This window comes from Protomyctophum parallelum (assembly GCF_964188405.1).
Source record: "Protomyctophum parallelum genome assembly, chromosome: 1".
NCBI classification, from domain to species: Eukaryota; Metazoa; Chordata; class Actinopteri; order Myctophiformes; family Myctophidae; genus Protomyctophum; species Protomyctophum parallelum.
In genome coordinates, this window is record NC_139697.1 from 22,087,059 (window position 1) to 22,105,662 (window position 18,604).

The 18,604-nt window shown below is 43.2% G+C and overlaps 1 protein-coding gene across 1 annotated transcript in view; it reads left to right on the forward strand.

Annotated features, from left to right (window-relative positions):
* Positions 1-1,027: 1,027 nt before the first annotated feature.
* The window catches only part of LOC310862683 (uncharacterized protein), a 32,550-nt gene continuing 14,973 nt past the window's right edge, over positions 1,028-18,604 (forward strand). The window contains exons 1-6 of the mRNA XM_083770693.1: positions 1,028-1,099; positions 2,530-2,686; positions 4,688-4,986; positions 5,470-5,629; positions 7,802-7,946; positions 8,705-9,205. Coding sequence (XP_083626819.1) covers positions 1,090-1,099; positions 2,530-2,686; positions 4,688-4,986; positions 5,470-5,629; positions 7,802-7,946; positions 8,705-9,175 — 1,242 coding nt within the window. The 5' untranslated portion in view covers positions 1,028-1,089 and the 3' untranslated portion in view covers positions 9,176-9,205. The remainder of the gene's footprint in view (positions 1,100-2,529; positions 2,687-4,687; positions 4,987-5,469; positions 5,630-7,801; positions 7,947-8,704; positions 9,206-18,604) is intronic.

Genomic DNA, 18,604 nt, shown 5'->3' on the forward strand with positions numbered 1-18,604 from the left:
GGGTCCTTGACATGGTGCGCTGCTTGAGAGCCTGATCTACACAAGGGGTTATCTGGGTCACGACCCCCCGGAGGGTCGCCAAATTATTTAGGGGGGGCAACTAGCGGTCAATTTGTATTGCTGTTGGGGTGGGGCGGGGCAGGGGTCACGAGTCATGGCCCCTGCCCCAGGACCCCTGCTCTAGATAACATTGTCCTTTATCACAGTTGATGACACTTTTAAGATGTCATGTAGTTGTTAAAGGACCACTTCACCACTTTTCAACCTATCTTCATATAATAGGTCCTCACTAATAATCATGAAAAAATTGTGGAATTTTTTTCTACTCTGTGTCTCATAGGAGGGATGTGGACAGTTCAGAAACTGTCTTCCAGTGACATCATCGATGGGGAATACAAGCTAATAAAAACTGCAGGCTTTCTAGTCCTGAAAAGTTGCAATGCGAAAATGGAAGCCATCGTTCTCACGATAATGAAAATCTAAACATTTTTGTAAAACAATCTTGTTTAAAAAAAATCTGCCTAATGATGATGTCACTGGAAGACGGTTTCTAAACTGCCCACAGATCTCCTATGAGACACAGACTGAGTAGAAAAAAATTGTGCCATTTTTTCATGATTATTAGTAAGGACCTATTATATGAAGATAGGTTGAAAAGTGGTGAAGTGGTCCTTTAATGTTTTTTTTCCCTTTTTTTTTAAGTTATAAAAAGGTCTTTAGGCCTACAAGTCACTCTTTACTGTCATCTGGGGGGGCGTGTGTGTACTGTGAAGAGTGCCTGCCTCGCTGTATCAGTGTGTCTGACTGTACTCTAGTGTAGCAGAGATGTCATTCTGTTTCTGTTATATTATATACGGTTAGACAGTAGACTAGACTAGTATCTTGAATAATATTTTTTTTTCCGATGAACTAGAATAAATGCATGTCCTTGCGTTGAACACCAGAGGGGGGTGTACACACGTGTGTCGACTTTCAGCAGAACATCACCAACTTGTGGAAACCACCTCCTCATTCATCAGAGAGAAACTAAACTTCAACGCTTTTTCATTCATTTGATTTGACGACGATCTTTACAACCTCAACTAAACAATGAACAGAGGTAAGCTATTGTAAACAATACCAGACATTATAATTCGATATGATTGTCATCCTATAGCCTACTGGTCATAATTCATTCGTATTAACGGTTTTAAATAGGCTAAGGTTATACACATAATTATGCAGGAAATATATGTTGGATCAACTAGTTCATTCTTCATAGTCAGTTAGCCTACACAATAATGATTAGGCATTACTAATCATTCAAACTTCGTCGTAGATATACAATATAGGCCTATGTGCACTTTGTGGTAGCCTAACTTCGCCCTAATTGATCTACAGTATTTTTGTATTTTGTCGATTGTCGCCATGCAGTGGCTGTACATGGCGACCATTTTCTGGTTTTACTCAAATTCACTCAATGAATAGTGATTCTTCCCAAAAGTATTTGTCAATATTACGCCTAGACATGATGATGACATTGATTCTGGGGGGGGGGGGGGGGGGGGGTGTAGTGTTGTAGATTCACATTTAATTTGAAAACACACCGGACACAGGGCTGCCTTGTAGTCTTTACTGGTTCACTTCCATGAATCAAATCACAGTCACATTGCATGTAATCACCACCACTTAATAATCACATACGACCCACCTGTCTCTAACATCCTGGTACCCTATGCAATACAAGTGGCTGGACACTACAGGGGGGAAAGGAATATTTAATTAGGCAGGATATTTAACCTTTGTTTTGCTGTTTTCATTTTTAGAGATTTTATTTCTTCAAGGAATTGATTGCTTGATTGATTGGAAATTGTATTCACAGCATGTAGAATGGGTAATTTTTTTGAGTACAGTTTGATTGATTGATTTAAATATTTATTAACAGTTTGCAGAATTACAGTACATTTCAAGCACAACTCAATACCAAGACTGTTAACTGTGAGTGGATGACCCAATAAAGCATTACACTTGTTTACAAGAGGGTCCACCTTTTTCAATTCATCAAAACATTTAGAGACAATAGACACTTATATATAGCCAAAGAACAGAACAGGAATTCATCATAAAGGAGGTAAAAAGGGAAAAGAAACATATACCCTGGCTATAAAGATGGTATGGTATGGTATAACATTCATCAGAACATTTAAAGGTACAAATATACAACAACATCGATTATTCTAGACGTATATCAATATTTTTGGAAATCTTCTTTTCTAACCGTGTATATATGACAATTTTATTTTGCATAGATGGTCTCATGGAGATCCCTGATGTCATAATAAATGCCAATGATGTCATCAATATTGGCCAGCGACTCCACATCTGACCTCAAACCCAGTACAGAATTAATTCCATGTTGGTCTGACCCCCCCGTGCCAAAGCGCCAGTGCTCGCCCAGCAGTCTGCCGTCAACGAGGCGGATGCGTGCACGGGCGAGGTCGTTTCTTAGGCGTCTTACTGGTAATATGTCTTATGTTTTGTCTTGTACAGTCTGGACCGAGTCACAGTGGCTGAGCAGCTTTGATGCCATGCTGGATTCAAAGCTGGACACTGAAGACAAGTGGACTCTGAACTTCAACTACATCTCCTCCTCCACAGAGGAACAGAGGACAGGCTGGAAGGTCTACAAGCACTGGGCCTATGGGAGGTATTGTACTTATTTTGAGGTATTTTTGAGGGGCGCTATGCCCAGCTTTGAGTGTTTGTGTGAACACAAAACATTGGCCGATGATTCAGATGATTCACCCCATAGCGATGATTTGATTGGCTGAGCAAAGTACATATTGAGGATAAAAGTAAGGGCATAAAAGTGAAGACGCCAAAAGTGATTAATTGGCCGGAATGACATTTGTGATGATCATGGACGATGCAAAATTCGTCGACTATACCTTTTTTCACTGACGAAAACTAAATGAAAACTAACCTATGATGACGACTAAAACTAAGACTATATATATTGACAATTTTGTCACCAAATAAAAACTAGACTAAAATGTTACGAGGGTACTAGTGGACAAGAGATCCAGTATAAGTCATTTTACACTTGGTCGCGTTGTAAAATCAGCCATTCCAGGTGACTAAAATGTGACTAAAACTAAATGAAAACGATTCAAAATAAAAAAATATCTGCCCAAATCAACACTGTCCTGGTGTACAGTATGTGCTAGGGCCGCTAGGCCAACATCCCTGTGTGTGATTTGCTGCTATGTTTCTGCTGTTCTTTTGTGATTTTTGTAACCTATCTTTTTCACCCAGTGTCAATTATCTAATAATGTAATCCTGGGCAGAGCAACAGACTGGCCTCATGCTTCCTTCACTGCATGAGGAGTCCAAGCTGCTTCTTTCACCTGCCAGGGGGGGGGGGGGGGGGGGGGGGGCGGAAGTTTCCCTGGTTGTTACTGCATGTTTTTGTGAGACATGAGGACATGGGGATAACAGGGTACCTATACCCAGAGGACATGGGGATAACAGGGTACCTACCCAGAGGACATGGGGATAACAGGGTACCTACACAGAGGAAATGGGGATAACGGGGTACCTACCCAGAGGACATGGGGATAACAGGGTACCTACCCAGAGGACATGGGGATAACAGGGTACCTACCCGGAGGACATGGGGATAACAGGGTACCTACCCAGAGGACATGGGGATAACAGGGTACCTACCCAGAGGACATGGGGATAACAGGGTACCTACCCAGAGGACATGGGGATAACAGGGTACCTACCCAGAGGACATGGGGATAACAGGGTACCTGTACCCTAGAGCAGCGGTTCCCAAACCTTTTTGGCCATTGATAAGGCAATAAACGATGAGAAAGAAAATAATCGAAGCAAAGCTGTCTTTTGTGGACTTATTCAGTAGATATGAGCGCACACTGATGCAGGCTGCACGCAGACAGAAGTCCGGTTGCAAGTAGCATAATGAACAATAGATACAGAGAGGTTTATATCAGTTCAAAAGGGAGGGGTTGTTTTAGGGAGGAGAACCAAGGAGAGCGAGAGAGAAACTACTTATCTCCCGGTTCCCAGCACCATCCTGTGACCTTGGTGGGTCAGTGGCTTAGAGAAACTGCACACAAATGTACCATTTACCACTTACAGTAGATCGTAGGGGTGTAACGATACATTTTAACAGCCATACGATACGTATCACGATACATGGTTTACGATATGATACATAGACAATTTTGGTTCATTATGGCGATCCGATAGGATACGATTCAATGATTTGAAATCGATACAGTAACTATTTAAAATACATTGGCATTATTTTAAACTATAATGGGGACACGGGTAGAACATGTGAGGGTATACCATATATACCTACCCTAGGGGACACAGGGAGAACATGTGAGGGTATACCTACCTACTCTGGGGGACACGGGGAGAACATGTGAGGGTATACCTACCTACCCTAGGGGACACGGGGAGAACATGTGAGGGTATACCTACCTACCCTAGGGGACACGGGGAGAACATGTAAACCAAACCCATGTTTGTGCTGTTCTCTCCTTGTGTTCATTGACTGATGTGAACGCTGTCTCCCCCCCCCCCCCCCCCCAACCTACCACAGGTTCTGTGCATTGACTCTGTCTGTCTGTCTGTCTGTCTGTCTGTCTGTCTCCATCCATCCATCCTCCAACAGATTCTGCTGCAGCCGCTGCTCCAGGAATTGGAACTCTGCCAAAGTGGTGCTGTCGTTTCGCTACCCGCTGCGGAGTGGCGAGACGGTGACCATGAGGCCCTACGGGCAGGCCTGCAGAGGCTGCCCCGGCGGGTTCCAGCTCCCGGGCTTCTCACAGAGGCAAGTGACGATCGCGCTGGACAAGCTGTTTGACAAGATACGGAGGAATGATGGTGGTGATGAGCGGCCGGTGGTCGGACGGGATGAGGTGGTCAGACGGCATGAGGCCAGTCTGTGTGAGGCCTGCAGAGAGGGCATCTGTGGTGAGGACAACCTGTCTGTCTGTCTGTCTGTCTGTCTGTCTGTCCGCGTCCGTCTGTCCGTCTGTCTCAGGCCTGCAGAGAGGGCATCTGTGGTGAGACAGGAATGTATGTCTGTCTGTCTGTCTGTATAACTACAGTATAACTGTAGCCAGCCAGGCGTGTTGTTGAGCAGCATGCCACCACTCAGTTCACACGTGTGTGATTTTTATTTTAGATGTTGCTGAACATTTAATAAGCAAATCAATAAGCAAAATGTAATATTGGGCCAGAGTTTCCATCATCATATGTGTTTCCGTTTTTTATATGGGTCGGGAGGGTTGAAAACTTGTTTGTTTGAGTCGTACGGTTTATTTTTTATTTTTGCAGACCATCAACTACTGGATTTATTAGTCGACTAGTTGAATAGTCGACAAGTTGCTTAAAGCCCTAGGTATAACCATAATAAATTCTTATTACTAATTTGAGTTATTTTCATTCCAGCTGCTGGACCCGTCAAGACATTTGATTGGGCGGTGTCCAGCGCGGGTTACGCCCAGGCTGATCACAAGGCTGGTTATGTGCTGAGGAGCCTCTCTGTCACCGAGCGGGAGAAGAGGCAGATTGAGAGAGACACCGTTGGGCAAAGCAGGAACCCGCTATGGTAAGAAAGGGCATTAACACCCATTAAGGCCATGAGACCAGATTCATGTCAAGGACCCCAGAAATATCTGTATTTGGCCGTGGACCCCCATCTGAAAATATGTTGTCCAGAAGCAAAGATATGAGTTAAAAACGATTGCTGTGAAAGAATATTGATTCAAAGATTTGCACACGTTTTCATGATAAAAAATAAATAAATAGCAGCTTATCGGTGCCGCGCTAAGAGCTTGTATATCTGCTATTTTCAATAGCTAAAGTTGAATGGTTTTATGGTTAAAGTGTTTAAAAGCTCTGAGGTGACACAGATGCGTTCCTATTTTTTGCTTTCGTTTTGTAAACGGCACGCTTCCCTGTCCAATGGGCAAGTAGAAACACGGCCATCTATGAAATGAAGATAATGTGGAATAATGCTCCTAAAACCATTGAAAAGCTGGCGGCGTCAGATTCCCGGAAAAGCTTGCCCCAGCGGCATTCTGCCGCGTGGGTGGAGCTTCATTTCCATCCACCAGCTGTCTAAAAACCCGGAAGAAACGCCGGCAGACAGCTTCTTTTGGCCGTGCATGGAAGCTTAGGTGTGCTCAGAGTCAGCGAGAGAGAGAGAGAGAGAGAGAGAGAGAGAGAGAGAGAGAAAAAGAGAGCGAGAGAGAGAGTCACTGTTTCCACACCTAAGCGTAAAACAGCCGTCAGCCGCGGACAGAGTTTTTAGACAGCTGGTGGATGGAAAAGAAGCTCCACCTCCGCGGCTGACTGACGGACAGATTCCCGGAAACACTCTCCTCCGTGGCAGTCAGCTGCGAGGTGGAGCTTAATTTCCATCCACCAGCTGTCTAAAAACCCGGAAAAGAAGCTGCGGACAGCCGAGAACGTCCGTGGCTCTTTAGTAAGTGTGGCAGCACCTAGAGAGAGAGAGAGAGAGAGCAGGTGCAGGTATAATGGCACAGGAGACAATATCACAGATGCAGCAGTGACTTATAAATGATATGGGTCCCTCCCTTTTTGTTTTTTTTTAAATTTTGAACCAAATTAATTGGTTCAGATCCCTAAAAGTTGGTTCTGAATTGGAACCAAATAAAAAACATCATCTTGCCCTGAAGTGAGAACCAAAGTGGCCGTGTCACTATTCAGGTTGGAAGATGCAGATGTGATATAAACCATCATAAACTAATTAATAAAGAACGGAACCAGTTCTAGAACCAAAGTTGTGTTGGTGGAAAGGTGAGCACTCAACATATAAAGCTCCCTATGGCATGAGATGCAGCAATATATGGACACAGGGTGAAAAGGATTTATATAATTTATATAAGTTTACAACACAGAGTAATTAATGCCCAATTTATACTGTATTTATGGTGTCGTGACTCCCGCACCGGCATTTGTGAGCTTGTAGATGGGCTCTTTTTTCTTCTTCAGGTGCACAACACTCTCCTATGACGAATTGTAAATCAGGCTTAAAGGGACATTTCACCGCTGGAAGAAACTGCAGTCATTCAATGTTAATGGTATTTGTAGTAGATAACAGTAGCCCAATTTGAAATTTGCACCTGATGGCCAGAAAAATAATGAAGTCTGTGTGTGGAGCTACGGCAGTCACAGTGACAGACAGACACACAGACAGACACACACACACAGACATTGACTGAATTATAGTATGATGATGAGAGAGGGAGAGGTGGTGGATTTAGTTGCTTTAGCAGACAGTTTGAGAGTCCAATGGAGTTAAGAGGATTTGTCTGAAGCGCTTTTTTTTTTTTTTTTTTTTTAAGATATTTTTTTGCGGCTTATTGATTATTTTTTTTAAGGGATAGAAAGTAGACTGACAGGAAACGGGAGAGAGATGGGGGGATGACATGCGGTAAAGGCCGTGTCGGGTCCGGGAGTCGAACCCGCGGCACACCGCGACTGGATCACCAGTCCGGTGCCCAGACCGTTACGCTACGGCCTGGGCGTAAGCGCTTTTTAATACTTTTTATTGGTTCAATATGTTGTTTAACCAACACACAGACGTAAAGGGTGTTCAATAGCGTTGAATTATATAATATAATATATATAATAAAAATCAAAAACCTCAAACATGGAGTTTGGTGGTTCCTCACGGCAACAAGATTATATATATATGTTTTTTTAAAGGCTAAACTATCTCTCTAATTTCTGCATTTTTTAAAAATAAAACCAGGTCGGCGTATCGTAAGAACAGGATCACTGCAAGCAATTTTGGTTTGGTCTTGAGAGCAGTGGAACGTACTTCCAGAACGGGCCGTCCTTACCCTCCGTCCTTGTTCAAAGCCCTGCGTGGCCAATACTGCCTCCAAAACAGCGAAGTAAGTAGTGTGTTTCATTTGTTTTTGTATTTTGTGTTTCATGTCAAGGACACCCAAAATGATACTCATTTGAAAATGTATGCAAAGGACCGCCCATGAGAGAAGATGTTTTACGGCTCTAGCAGGGATATTCAACCATTTTCATTTCAAGGGCCCCCGGTTTGACCTGAATTAGGCTACGGTCCCTCATTTAAATACCAGCTCAGTGGCCTTGTGGTTAGAGTGTCCGCCCTGAGACTGGGAGGTCGGGGTTCGATCCCCGGCCGGGTCATACCAAAGACTCTAAAAATGCTGAGTGCCCTGCTTGGCACTCAGCATCAAGGGTTGGATTGGGGGTAAGTCCCTGCGACATACTAGCGTCATGTCCAGGGGGTGTACCTTTACATCAAGCTGCCTCACGCTACAGAAACAGGAGCTAGGCTCCTGCCCCTATGGGCCTCGGCAAGGCTACTTACTACTACTTTACCCTCATTTAAATTCTATCTCTGTGACCCCAATGTATATTGTAAAATCAAAGTTAATTTAACTCTGAGAGTTAAATTAACTCTAACTCCAATTTAATTTAACTTAAGGTTTGGTTCCATTTGTACACTCTCTGAGTTACAGACCCATAAGGGTCCATTTGGTTCCTAATTATCATTAAGCTGGGGACCCCCTGGAACTCTCTCAAGGACCCCTAGGGGTCCCCGGACTCCACTTTGGGAACCACTGCCTAGAAAACTACGATGAAAAATAACTGGCAACGTCTTTCTTTCAAGGCAGTACAACACGGAATCCGCCATGAGTCGAGGGCTAAGCAGCAGTACATGGAGGTCACAGGGATGCGTATCCGGGAGAGGGGAGTGTTCCTGTCCGACAGCGGCCTGCTCGGAGCCTCTCCAGACGGGACAGTGTCAGTGTCCGGTGGCGATCGCAACATTGAGGTCAAGTGTCCATATACAGCCAGAAACATGAAAGTGAGGGAGGCGGCGGCACAGATCAGGGATCTGCAGATACAGATAGACGAGGTGACCGGCGCCCTGAGGCTAAAACCAGATCAGAACTACTGGCACCAGATCCAGGGCGCCCTACACCTGAGTGGAGCTAACAGCTGTGACCTGGTCATTTGGACCCCTCGTGACCTGGAAATCCTGACGGTGGCCAAAGACCCGAAATGGGCCGCAAACATCGGCATTCTGGAAAGGTTTTATGAAGATGTTTTCCTGCCACGCATTCTGCCACAGATGTAACTGCATGGGAAGGGTCCGTTTTGTAGGTTTGTTTATATCGTTTTCATTCATTTTGTTACAGATGTAATTCACTTTACATCAGAAATGCCAGTTTAGTTAATAGCTTTGGCTTATTGTTTTCATTCATTTTGTTACAGATGTAATTAACTTTACATCAGAAATGCCAGTTTAGTTAATAGCTTTGTTTTATTGTTTTCATGCATTTTGTTACATGGGAAAGGATCAGTTCATAGCTTTGCTTTATTGTTTCCATACATTACATTTTGTCACAGATGTAACACATCGGAAAGTTCGGTTAATAGCTTAATATTGTTTTTGATAGCCCCACCAGTTCAACTAGCATTAAACTGCTGCCGGGAGGGTCTTTGCGCAACCGAGTTTAAAGCTCCGTTTCGGTCTCTATCCTTTTTGAGTGGTGCAACACATTTTAATGTATATGATTTTGGATGTGCCGGTACAATACAGTGACAGTACAGTACAGTACAGTAGAGGGTACAGTAGAGGGACCCCCACACGGTAACTCTGTCATTTCTCAACCGTTTCGGACGCGGGGCGGCTCGCCAGAACCGTCCCGGCCCCCTGGGCACGTTCCCGGGGGTATGGATATTCCGGTGACTCCCACACGGAGTTGCAACACTCACTTCACACGGGTGTTATTTTTGTTATCTTTGTACAGAGACCACGTATTACACACCCCAGTTATAGACCCCCAGGAAAGTGTGAAACCTCATGGGAGAGACTGCTTTTCTTTGACTCTGTGAATTTTATACGTGCTATTGAATGTCAAAGTGACACTGTAACATTTGTTTGACAAATAAATATTTTCAAAAAAATGTTAATGTGGTAGCATTCATAATTTTTTTGATACAATGCTTTCCACAAAGGCTTAAGTTCAGGGATTCTCCATAGCATCAGTTTGGCCTCTGTATCTGGAGTAAGGGCAAGCTTCCGTGATGCACGCGGGAGCTTGCCAAGCTTCGATGGACCCACAGATGGTTCCATTTGTACACTCCCAGAGTTACAGACCCATAAGGGTCCATTTGGTTCCTAACTATCATTTAGCTGGGGACCCCCTGGAACTCCCTCGAGGGAGTTCCAGGGGGTCCCCTCTGTCTCAATCCCCATCCCCCTCCCACCCCCCTTTTCTTTCCTCCTCCCACGCAGTTTCTTCCTTGATGGAATGGCGTGGGAGTAGTGCTTTTTTATACCCATAACCACCCCACCCCCCCTCACCCTGAAATGTGCCTCAAAAGTATTAACAACCTTACTTGAAATGTGATGTGATGTCTTCTTATGCCCCCCCACCCCCTCCCCTATCTCCCACACACTCTTCTTTGTTTTTCTGAGATGTACGGAGATGAAGTTCTTGGCGCCGCACGAAGCTGGCTGCCTGTTGCTGTTGTAACACTTCAATTTCCCCTTGGGGATTAATAAAGTATCTATCTATCTATCTATATGGAAAAACATGGAAATACACTGGTGACCAGTGTTGTGGTGCCTTGCAAGTGAGGGTGCCTCCTCAGACCCAAAACTCTGTATTTGTATTTAGGTGGGTTGCCAATTAAACCCAATCAGGAGAGATTTCCCATTCATCAGCTTCAATTTGAAGCCCAGATTTTGTTCTAATTTCTTTGTGTCAACACACTTTTTTATATAGATAACAAATCTCTCTGATGTTATCTATTCTGATTGGATACAATGTTCAGATGTTACTGAATAAACACTAGGCCAGTATATTACAATCAGCATATAGACTAGAGCTATTTAACACATATTGTTTACAATCAATACATTAAAATATATCATTGCATATTCAACTCATTTTGCTGGGGACCCCTGGAAGGTAACAGGAAGGGGTGGGCACCAAAACATTCTGGGCACCTTGGAAGAGTGCATGGGGCCAGTGGGCACCAGACCTCTGAAGAAAGGAAGGAAATGCAGGTGTCAAAAACTGAAACATAACAAATGTTATATTAGTCTGAAGTAGGCATAGTTCTGTGAGGTTACACCATAGACTGTAAAAAATATGGACAAAGCGTTCCCCGGGTCTAACATGAACGTAAAATGAAGCCTGTAATAATATGCTAATTCCTGATGTAAGTCGCCATCTTTGGTACCAGCTGGCCATTGGCTGGCTCCGTTTTGTATACCAGCTGGTCATTGGGTGCCCAGACAACGAGGCGGGACTTCCCCCCTTCTTCTCCGTTGGTTTTTATTTTGACTCGAGTGGGAGGGGAATCCCGATCATAGACTGTAATGGTAGCCACGCCCCTCAGAACATACGCGATGGTTCTTTTTCTTTATGGTCATTTTTTTAATTAATGGGACCATAATTTTCCAAAAAGAATATTATGACATTAGAAATTAGACTTTAAACTAGTGACTGGAAGAAGAAAGTATTCATGACCATGTTTATTAAGGTAATACAGTCTAGGTGAAGTTGGGCCAAAATACATGGGCCTCTATGGAGCTATGGGGCTTTTTGGGTCCGGTCCAGCGCCACAACAGGCCATTATATGAACTACCGATTTTAAATGAGGCTTCACGAAATATCTGGCTGACTGCCCCCCTGGGTTACACTTAGCTTTAGGCATATAGTTAAAATTTAAGGTTAGAGTTAGGATTAAGGTTTTGCATTTTCTGAGGTTAGGGTTTAAAAGGCATAGGCCTATTACTAAAAGGTGGCAGCCTAGCTTCTGAGGCCTTAAGAAAAATATATATCACAGCTGACACTTTGGTATGTTGGTCTGGTCTGTTGCTTCCTGTTCAAGGATTCCCAAGAACCCATTACCAGGAGCCTCTTTTTTACATAATATGCAATTTGACAATTAATTTGGTGAAAAGTGAGAAAACAATGTTGCACAATAATCTAATGATTTGACCCCCCCCCCCCCATTAAAAACAAAACAAACAAATGTGTGTGTGTGTGTGTGTGTGTGTGTGTGTGTGTGTGTGTGTGTGTGTGTGTGTGTGTGTGTGTGTGTGTGTGTGTGTGTGTTTTGATTGATTGATTGAAATATTTATTAACAGTTTGTAGAATTTACAGTACATTTTAAGCACAAACTCAATACAAAGACTGTCAACTGTGAGTGGACGACCCAATTAAGCATTACACTTGTTTACAACAGGGTCCACATTGTTCAATTCATCAAAACATTTAAAGACATACAAACATTTAGAGACATACAAATAGACATTTCTATGTAGCTAAATTCATCATATGGGAAGCAAAAAAGGGAAAAGATACAATATACAGTGAGGGAAAATGGGGTGGGGGGGTGGGGGGGATTCAGATTTTACAGAGGCCAGTTTCGAATTGCAGCCATCCGTAGGTGCCCTTTGAGAGCGGTTTTGAAGGAGTCAAGGGATTCACATGTCTTAATGACTGTTGGTAGGGCGTTCCACATTTTGGTGGCATAGGAGCGAAAATAATTTAGTCCCTTGTTTGTGCCGAATCTGGGTTGTACATGGTTTGTTGTACTCCCTCTGGTGTTGTGGGTGTGGACTTCGTTTACACTAAGGAAGTATTTAGACAGGTACATGAGGTGTGTGTGCGCGCGGACAACGCGCGCACACACACTCACTCACTCTCTCACACACACACACACACACACACACACACACACACACACACACACACACACACACACACACACACACACACACACACACACACAAACACACACACACACACACACACACACACACACACACACACACACACACACACACACAGTTTTGGAACCATGTAGTGGTGTGGGTGGGTGTGTCCGACGACTCAGACGCAGCTGGGCGCAACGCTGTGATTTGATGAGATGAGATGTGTTTAGTAGTATTATGACTCTGTTGCTCATTTTCCCCATATAACAGATGCGGGTAGTTGGTTGTTGCAAAAAACTTGCGAGTGAACTTTTGCGGCGGATTTAGCAATTTCATCCGTAAAACTATTCAAATACACTAGAGGATTGCGTATTTTGCGTTGGAAACGTAGGGCTACTGTATCCCGTGGGGAGGATCATCATCACACAAATTTGTGCACAATTCGACGCTTTTTATCCCTTTTGACGACCATCTTTAACATCATCATCATCATCATGAGGACAATGAAAAACAGAGGTAACAACGTTAATTCAAGTGGAAATAATAGGATGAGCACTGACACTGCATGGACATGTTGACTTGAGACATTTTTATTATTATTATTTATTATCCTGCACCTGCTACTTGCTACTTAATACAGCAAATTTTCCAAATAAATTTAGGCTATTATTATATTACAACAGAACTAATTTTATTGATTTTAAAGGATTTGCATTGTCGCTTAATTCGCTTTAGTATTAAATATGAATCAATGCACTGTTCGCCTTACACTCAGACGTTTTAACTTTTAAGACATTCTTTAGCGTTCTTTGGACCTGTGAAATGACATGCTGTTTAATTGTTTGTTTTTATTATGGCTGCCTTTTGTTTGAATTGGAGAATCGGGTTGATTTACACCCAACAAAATGAAACATTACACATGGTAGCCTAAATCAAAATGTTGCACAATAGGCCTACACGTGTTCCATAGCCCACATAAAACATTCTGTCAGAACCTATACTATAGTCGGGAATAAAAATAAAAACGGCATTGTAACAAATATTGTATTTCTATACCATATTTTGGACTCATTCTGAGCTGTAATGCATTTATTCTAGTGTTGTCCACTTGTCCATATTTGGGTTAGGCACTTTGATTTCTGCCATTTGGGGCCGGGTCAAAGTGTTCTCCCTCCTCCCTCTCATTACACAGAAGTGTCAGACATTGTTTAAATGTGTAATGTTTAAGTTTGAGTGCCAGGATCATTCAAGTTTTTTCAAAGCTTTGCTTTATGGGCCCATTTGGTTCCATGTGTACACTCTCAAGAGTTGCAGACCTGTAACGGGCCATTTTGTTCCATGTTTTACACTCTCAGAGTTAGACATGTAAGGGTCCATTTGGTTCCATGTGTACACTCTCAAGAGTTGCAGACCTGTAACGGGCCATTTTGTTCCATGTTTTACACTCTCAGAGTTAGACATGTAAGGGTCCATTTGGTTCCATGTGTACACTCTCACAGTTACAGGGTCCATTTGATTTCTATTCCAATGATCAACATTGTCCTGGGGACCCACTGGCGTCACCTCAAGGACCCCCGAGGGTTCCCGAACTTTGAGAACCACTGCGCCATTCATAGCAACGGTCTGCCATCAAGAAATGACAGGCCGCTGAATGATGCTATCGACCAATCGGAAACAAACACCACTGAATGTCGCGGGTTCAATGAATCCATTTGGCAATGATCGTATCCTATTCCTTTGTGAGGTTGTTGGCAATACCCAGCCATAATGAAATTTATTTGGAATCAACATACAATCCATATGTCGATATACAGTATCTTATCGTGGCCTCTGTATTGTGATACACGCATCTATCGTGAGGTTGCAGTGAATCCTAGCTTGAACTAGGACTGTTTCCTCTCTTGTACAGAATGGACCCCCTCACAGTGGCGGGACTGCTTTGATGACCTGTTATATTACGAGCTGGACGACCAGTGGACTCTGAACTTTAACTACAGCCAGGAGAAAAAAAAAGAGCTCTCCCCAGAGGAGCAGAGAAACGGTTGGATGGTCCACGTGAGCTGGCCCTATGGCAGGTATGTTTGTTGGATGGTCCACATGAGCTGGCCCTATGGGATGTATTTGTTTGATTTGTTTGTTCACATCACATACTCATGTATTATTAACAGACACAAGATGGCACTGAGAATCATGGTTGCTTTGTTTGCTCCAATTCTTCTTTGCATGAACATAAACATGACTTTGTCCAGTCCTTCCTCAGCTTCCATTGTGGTATAATTCTCCTAATGGTGGCGCCATGTTCAATAGATCATGTTCAATATTTCAGACAACTATATTTCTATGTTTCTATATTTCACAATCTCCGAATGCTGGAACTACAGTACACCTCCGAGTAAGGAAGCTGCCATTTCCATATCTTTAGAGCTTATTTTATTTATTTCCATTTATTTTCTGCTAAGCAGCAAGCTATATATGCTTCGATGATTTTGATTTACATTAGGACAAATTTGCGTGACGGTAAAGACGAAATGGAAGTGGGGAGGAGTGTCCACTTCCGCTTTATGTTTTACTCATGATAGAACTTCCGTTGCTCCAGACTGTATGATGGAAGCATTTGGAAATTGCAAGAGGCAACAGTCTTGCAACGCGAGACTAGTTGATTGACTGATGGGACTGTTGTCTGTCTGTCTGTCTGTCTCCATCCTCCCACAGGTTCTGTTGTTCATTGACTGATGTGACTGTTGTCTCTGCTTCTGTCTGTCTGTCTGTCTCCATCCTCCTCACACAGGTTCTCCTGCGGCCGCTGCTCCAGAAGGTGGAACTCCATGAACGTGGTGGTGTTGTTTCGCTACCGTCTGCTCAGACGGTCGGGGCGAGGCACGGTGATCCTGAGGCCCTACAGGCAGGCGTGGCGACGCTGCACAGCCTTCGTCCTCCCCGGGTTTCTGAACACGGAGGTGGACAGCACCCTGCTAGGCCTGTTCAGAGAGATACAGGAGAAATGCTACCTCGAGGATGACATGGATTACTTCCTTTACTACCACAAAAAAGAAGTAGAATACTATAGTAGTGACGATTATTTTGACGATGACGACTACGAAGAAGACTACATGGTAGACTACAAGGTAGACTACAAGGTAGTGAAAGAAGTACTAGTACAAGAAGTAGAAGAGGTAAAAGAAGATATTGATGACAATGAAGAAGTAGGAGAAGTCGGAGCAGAAGATGAAGATATTGATGATGAAGATGAAGTTGAAGATAGTGATGATGATAGTGAGGATGATGATGATGATGATGAAGATGGAGAAAGTCTTGCAGCCTACATGGAGGGCATCCTTGGTGAGACGACTACACTTTAATTTTGTATAGATGTTGCTGAATCAGAATCGGAAGCTTTTATTGCCATGACATGTAAACATGTTAGGATTTTATTTTTTTATATTGTTTTGGCTTTTTTGCCTTAAAGGGGAGAGAGATGGGTGGGGGGGGGCGGGGGCAATTGTACAATTTACTCATTTAGCAGACGCTCTTAATCCAGAGGGATTAGCTAAGAACCTAACAGTGGAATATCTATATAATGAAACGGCATATAAATATATTGTGCTATGTCTACATAAAATGCTATCTAACTTAGATAAATTGTATAGGGTTTAAATGAGATGTTCCTTTTCACACCCATAGCTCACAGTTTATATTGTTTTAGCAGGGTTACAGTAATCCATTCCACTCTAATTCAAACAACAAAAACTAAAATGGAATAAATCAAGCACCCCCCCAGACATAAATATTGTAATGGTGATAAAAATGCAGTTAATTTCGGGTATAAAATAACCTTTTTAAATACTATTATTACTCATTGTAGTCTCTATTGTTTCAGCTGGACCTGTCGTCAAGACATTTGATTGGGTGGTGACCAGCAGATTGAGAGAGACACCGTTGGGCAAAGAAGGAACCCGCTATGGTAAGTGTGGTGTAAATTTCACTAAGGAATAAAAATTATAGAACTGAAACGAAAGAAATACTGATGGAGTTGAAAGTATAAAAGTAAAGGTTTATTGGAATATCCGCAGACAAAATAAAAAGTACAAAACCAAAGTACAAAAGGGAAAAGTACAGAGACAAGGTGACAGACCAAATGTTTCCCCAGATTGCGAGAGCGAGCACAGATGTGCGTCGCCTTTTGTACCCTCTCGTAGGTGTCTACAAGTGCTTTGTCAGCAAAACATAAAAACGGAAGGGGAAGTTGGATAGACACGAGGGCCTCTCCGGGGCCTCTCCAGCTTTCCTGTTATGCACCCTGGCTTCTCAAGACTAGATAATAATCTCATCAAGAACGCACAAAACAAGTTTTATGACTGGGGAAAGCACCTGACAAAAAGAGATAATAGTAAAGCATATATTTTTACTTCACACTAAGAAACTTGGGTCACATTCACACCTAATACTTCGGTAGACTTGGTGCGTGCGCGATAACGGATGTCTACAACTTTACCAACCTGTTTTATAAAGTAGCGGCGCCGGCTAGCCTACTAAAGCCTACATAAATAAACCTGGTATAGGTTAATATCCCCCCCCCCCCCATATCCCAGAGGGATGGGGGAGCTCAGGCAAAACCTGGGCGACTGGGCCTTCTCTGTGGCCGCCCCTACCCTCTGGAATGCTCTCCCCAAACATATCCGAGATGCCCCCTCACTTCCTACCTTCAAATCTGCACCTGTTCAGAATCGCATTTCCAAGCTGATGTTTTTAAACTGTTTTATTGGTTTTACTCTTTTAATAGTTTTTTCTAATAAAGTTGTCCTTTTTCTTGTCCCCCCTGGCCCCCACACATGTAAAGCGTCTTTGAGTCAGTGCCATGAAAAGCGCTATATAAATCACAGATATTATTATTATTATTAATAGGAGTAGCCTACCGTCTACGTCTACACAAACACACATACCACTTTTATCTGACTCCAGGTCAGCGGAGCCGCCGGTCAGGATTCCGGGTCTGTATTACGAGCGCAAACATTTTATGCAACCTGCAACATTGTGCAAATGTGTGCTGGAACCCAGTCGCCTCCATTCTCTTGTGTAACCGGCATATTGCAATAAGGGCTTCTATCGCTTCATTAGTCCACGTGTGACATCCTTACGCGTCGCTGCGTAATAATGCCTTCTCCTTCCTTCTCGTGTGCCAAATTCTAACTTCTTCATCCCACAATGGTACATTCACTCTGCATTCACACCTGCAGTGACCCGCACTCTGCTGCGTTTTGAAGCAAAGTGAAACTTTTTTTTTTGCGGAGTTGAATGCGGTTCTGGTGTGCATTAGCATTCGATTTAGCCTTCACACCTGCCAAATGAAGCACACTTTCCGACAATGAGCAGCAGGATTCGTTTTAATCGCAGTGAAGCTTTCTGGTGTGAATATGACCTAAAAGGGCCACCTCACCCCACATATTTATATATTTTAATAATGTTTGGGAGACAAACACTTTCCTGGGTTTTGTATGTGGGTAATATGTGTTTTTTTTAGATAAAACATTTTTGTATTTCAAAGTGTCTGTGATGTCATGGACATTGGTCTTCCTGGGCTACATGTTGTCTCAGTAAGACAGCGCAAACATCCAGTTTAAATACCCGGTATGAAGATAGATGGAATGAGTGTGTGATTGGATGAAGTGAATCATGTGAATGAGATCGTGATGCTGAGGCGGCCCAATGAATGGCCGGCAGCAACTGCACCGAGTTTCTTGACTGAACTTGCTTGCGTAACAAAGAGATTCTATATAAAGAGGCGACACTCTTATTAAACCCCATAGTAACAACCACTCAACCAGCACCCAG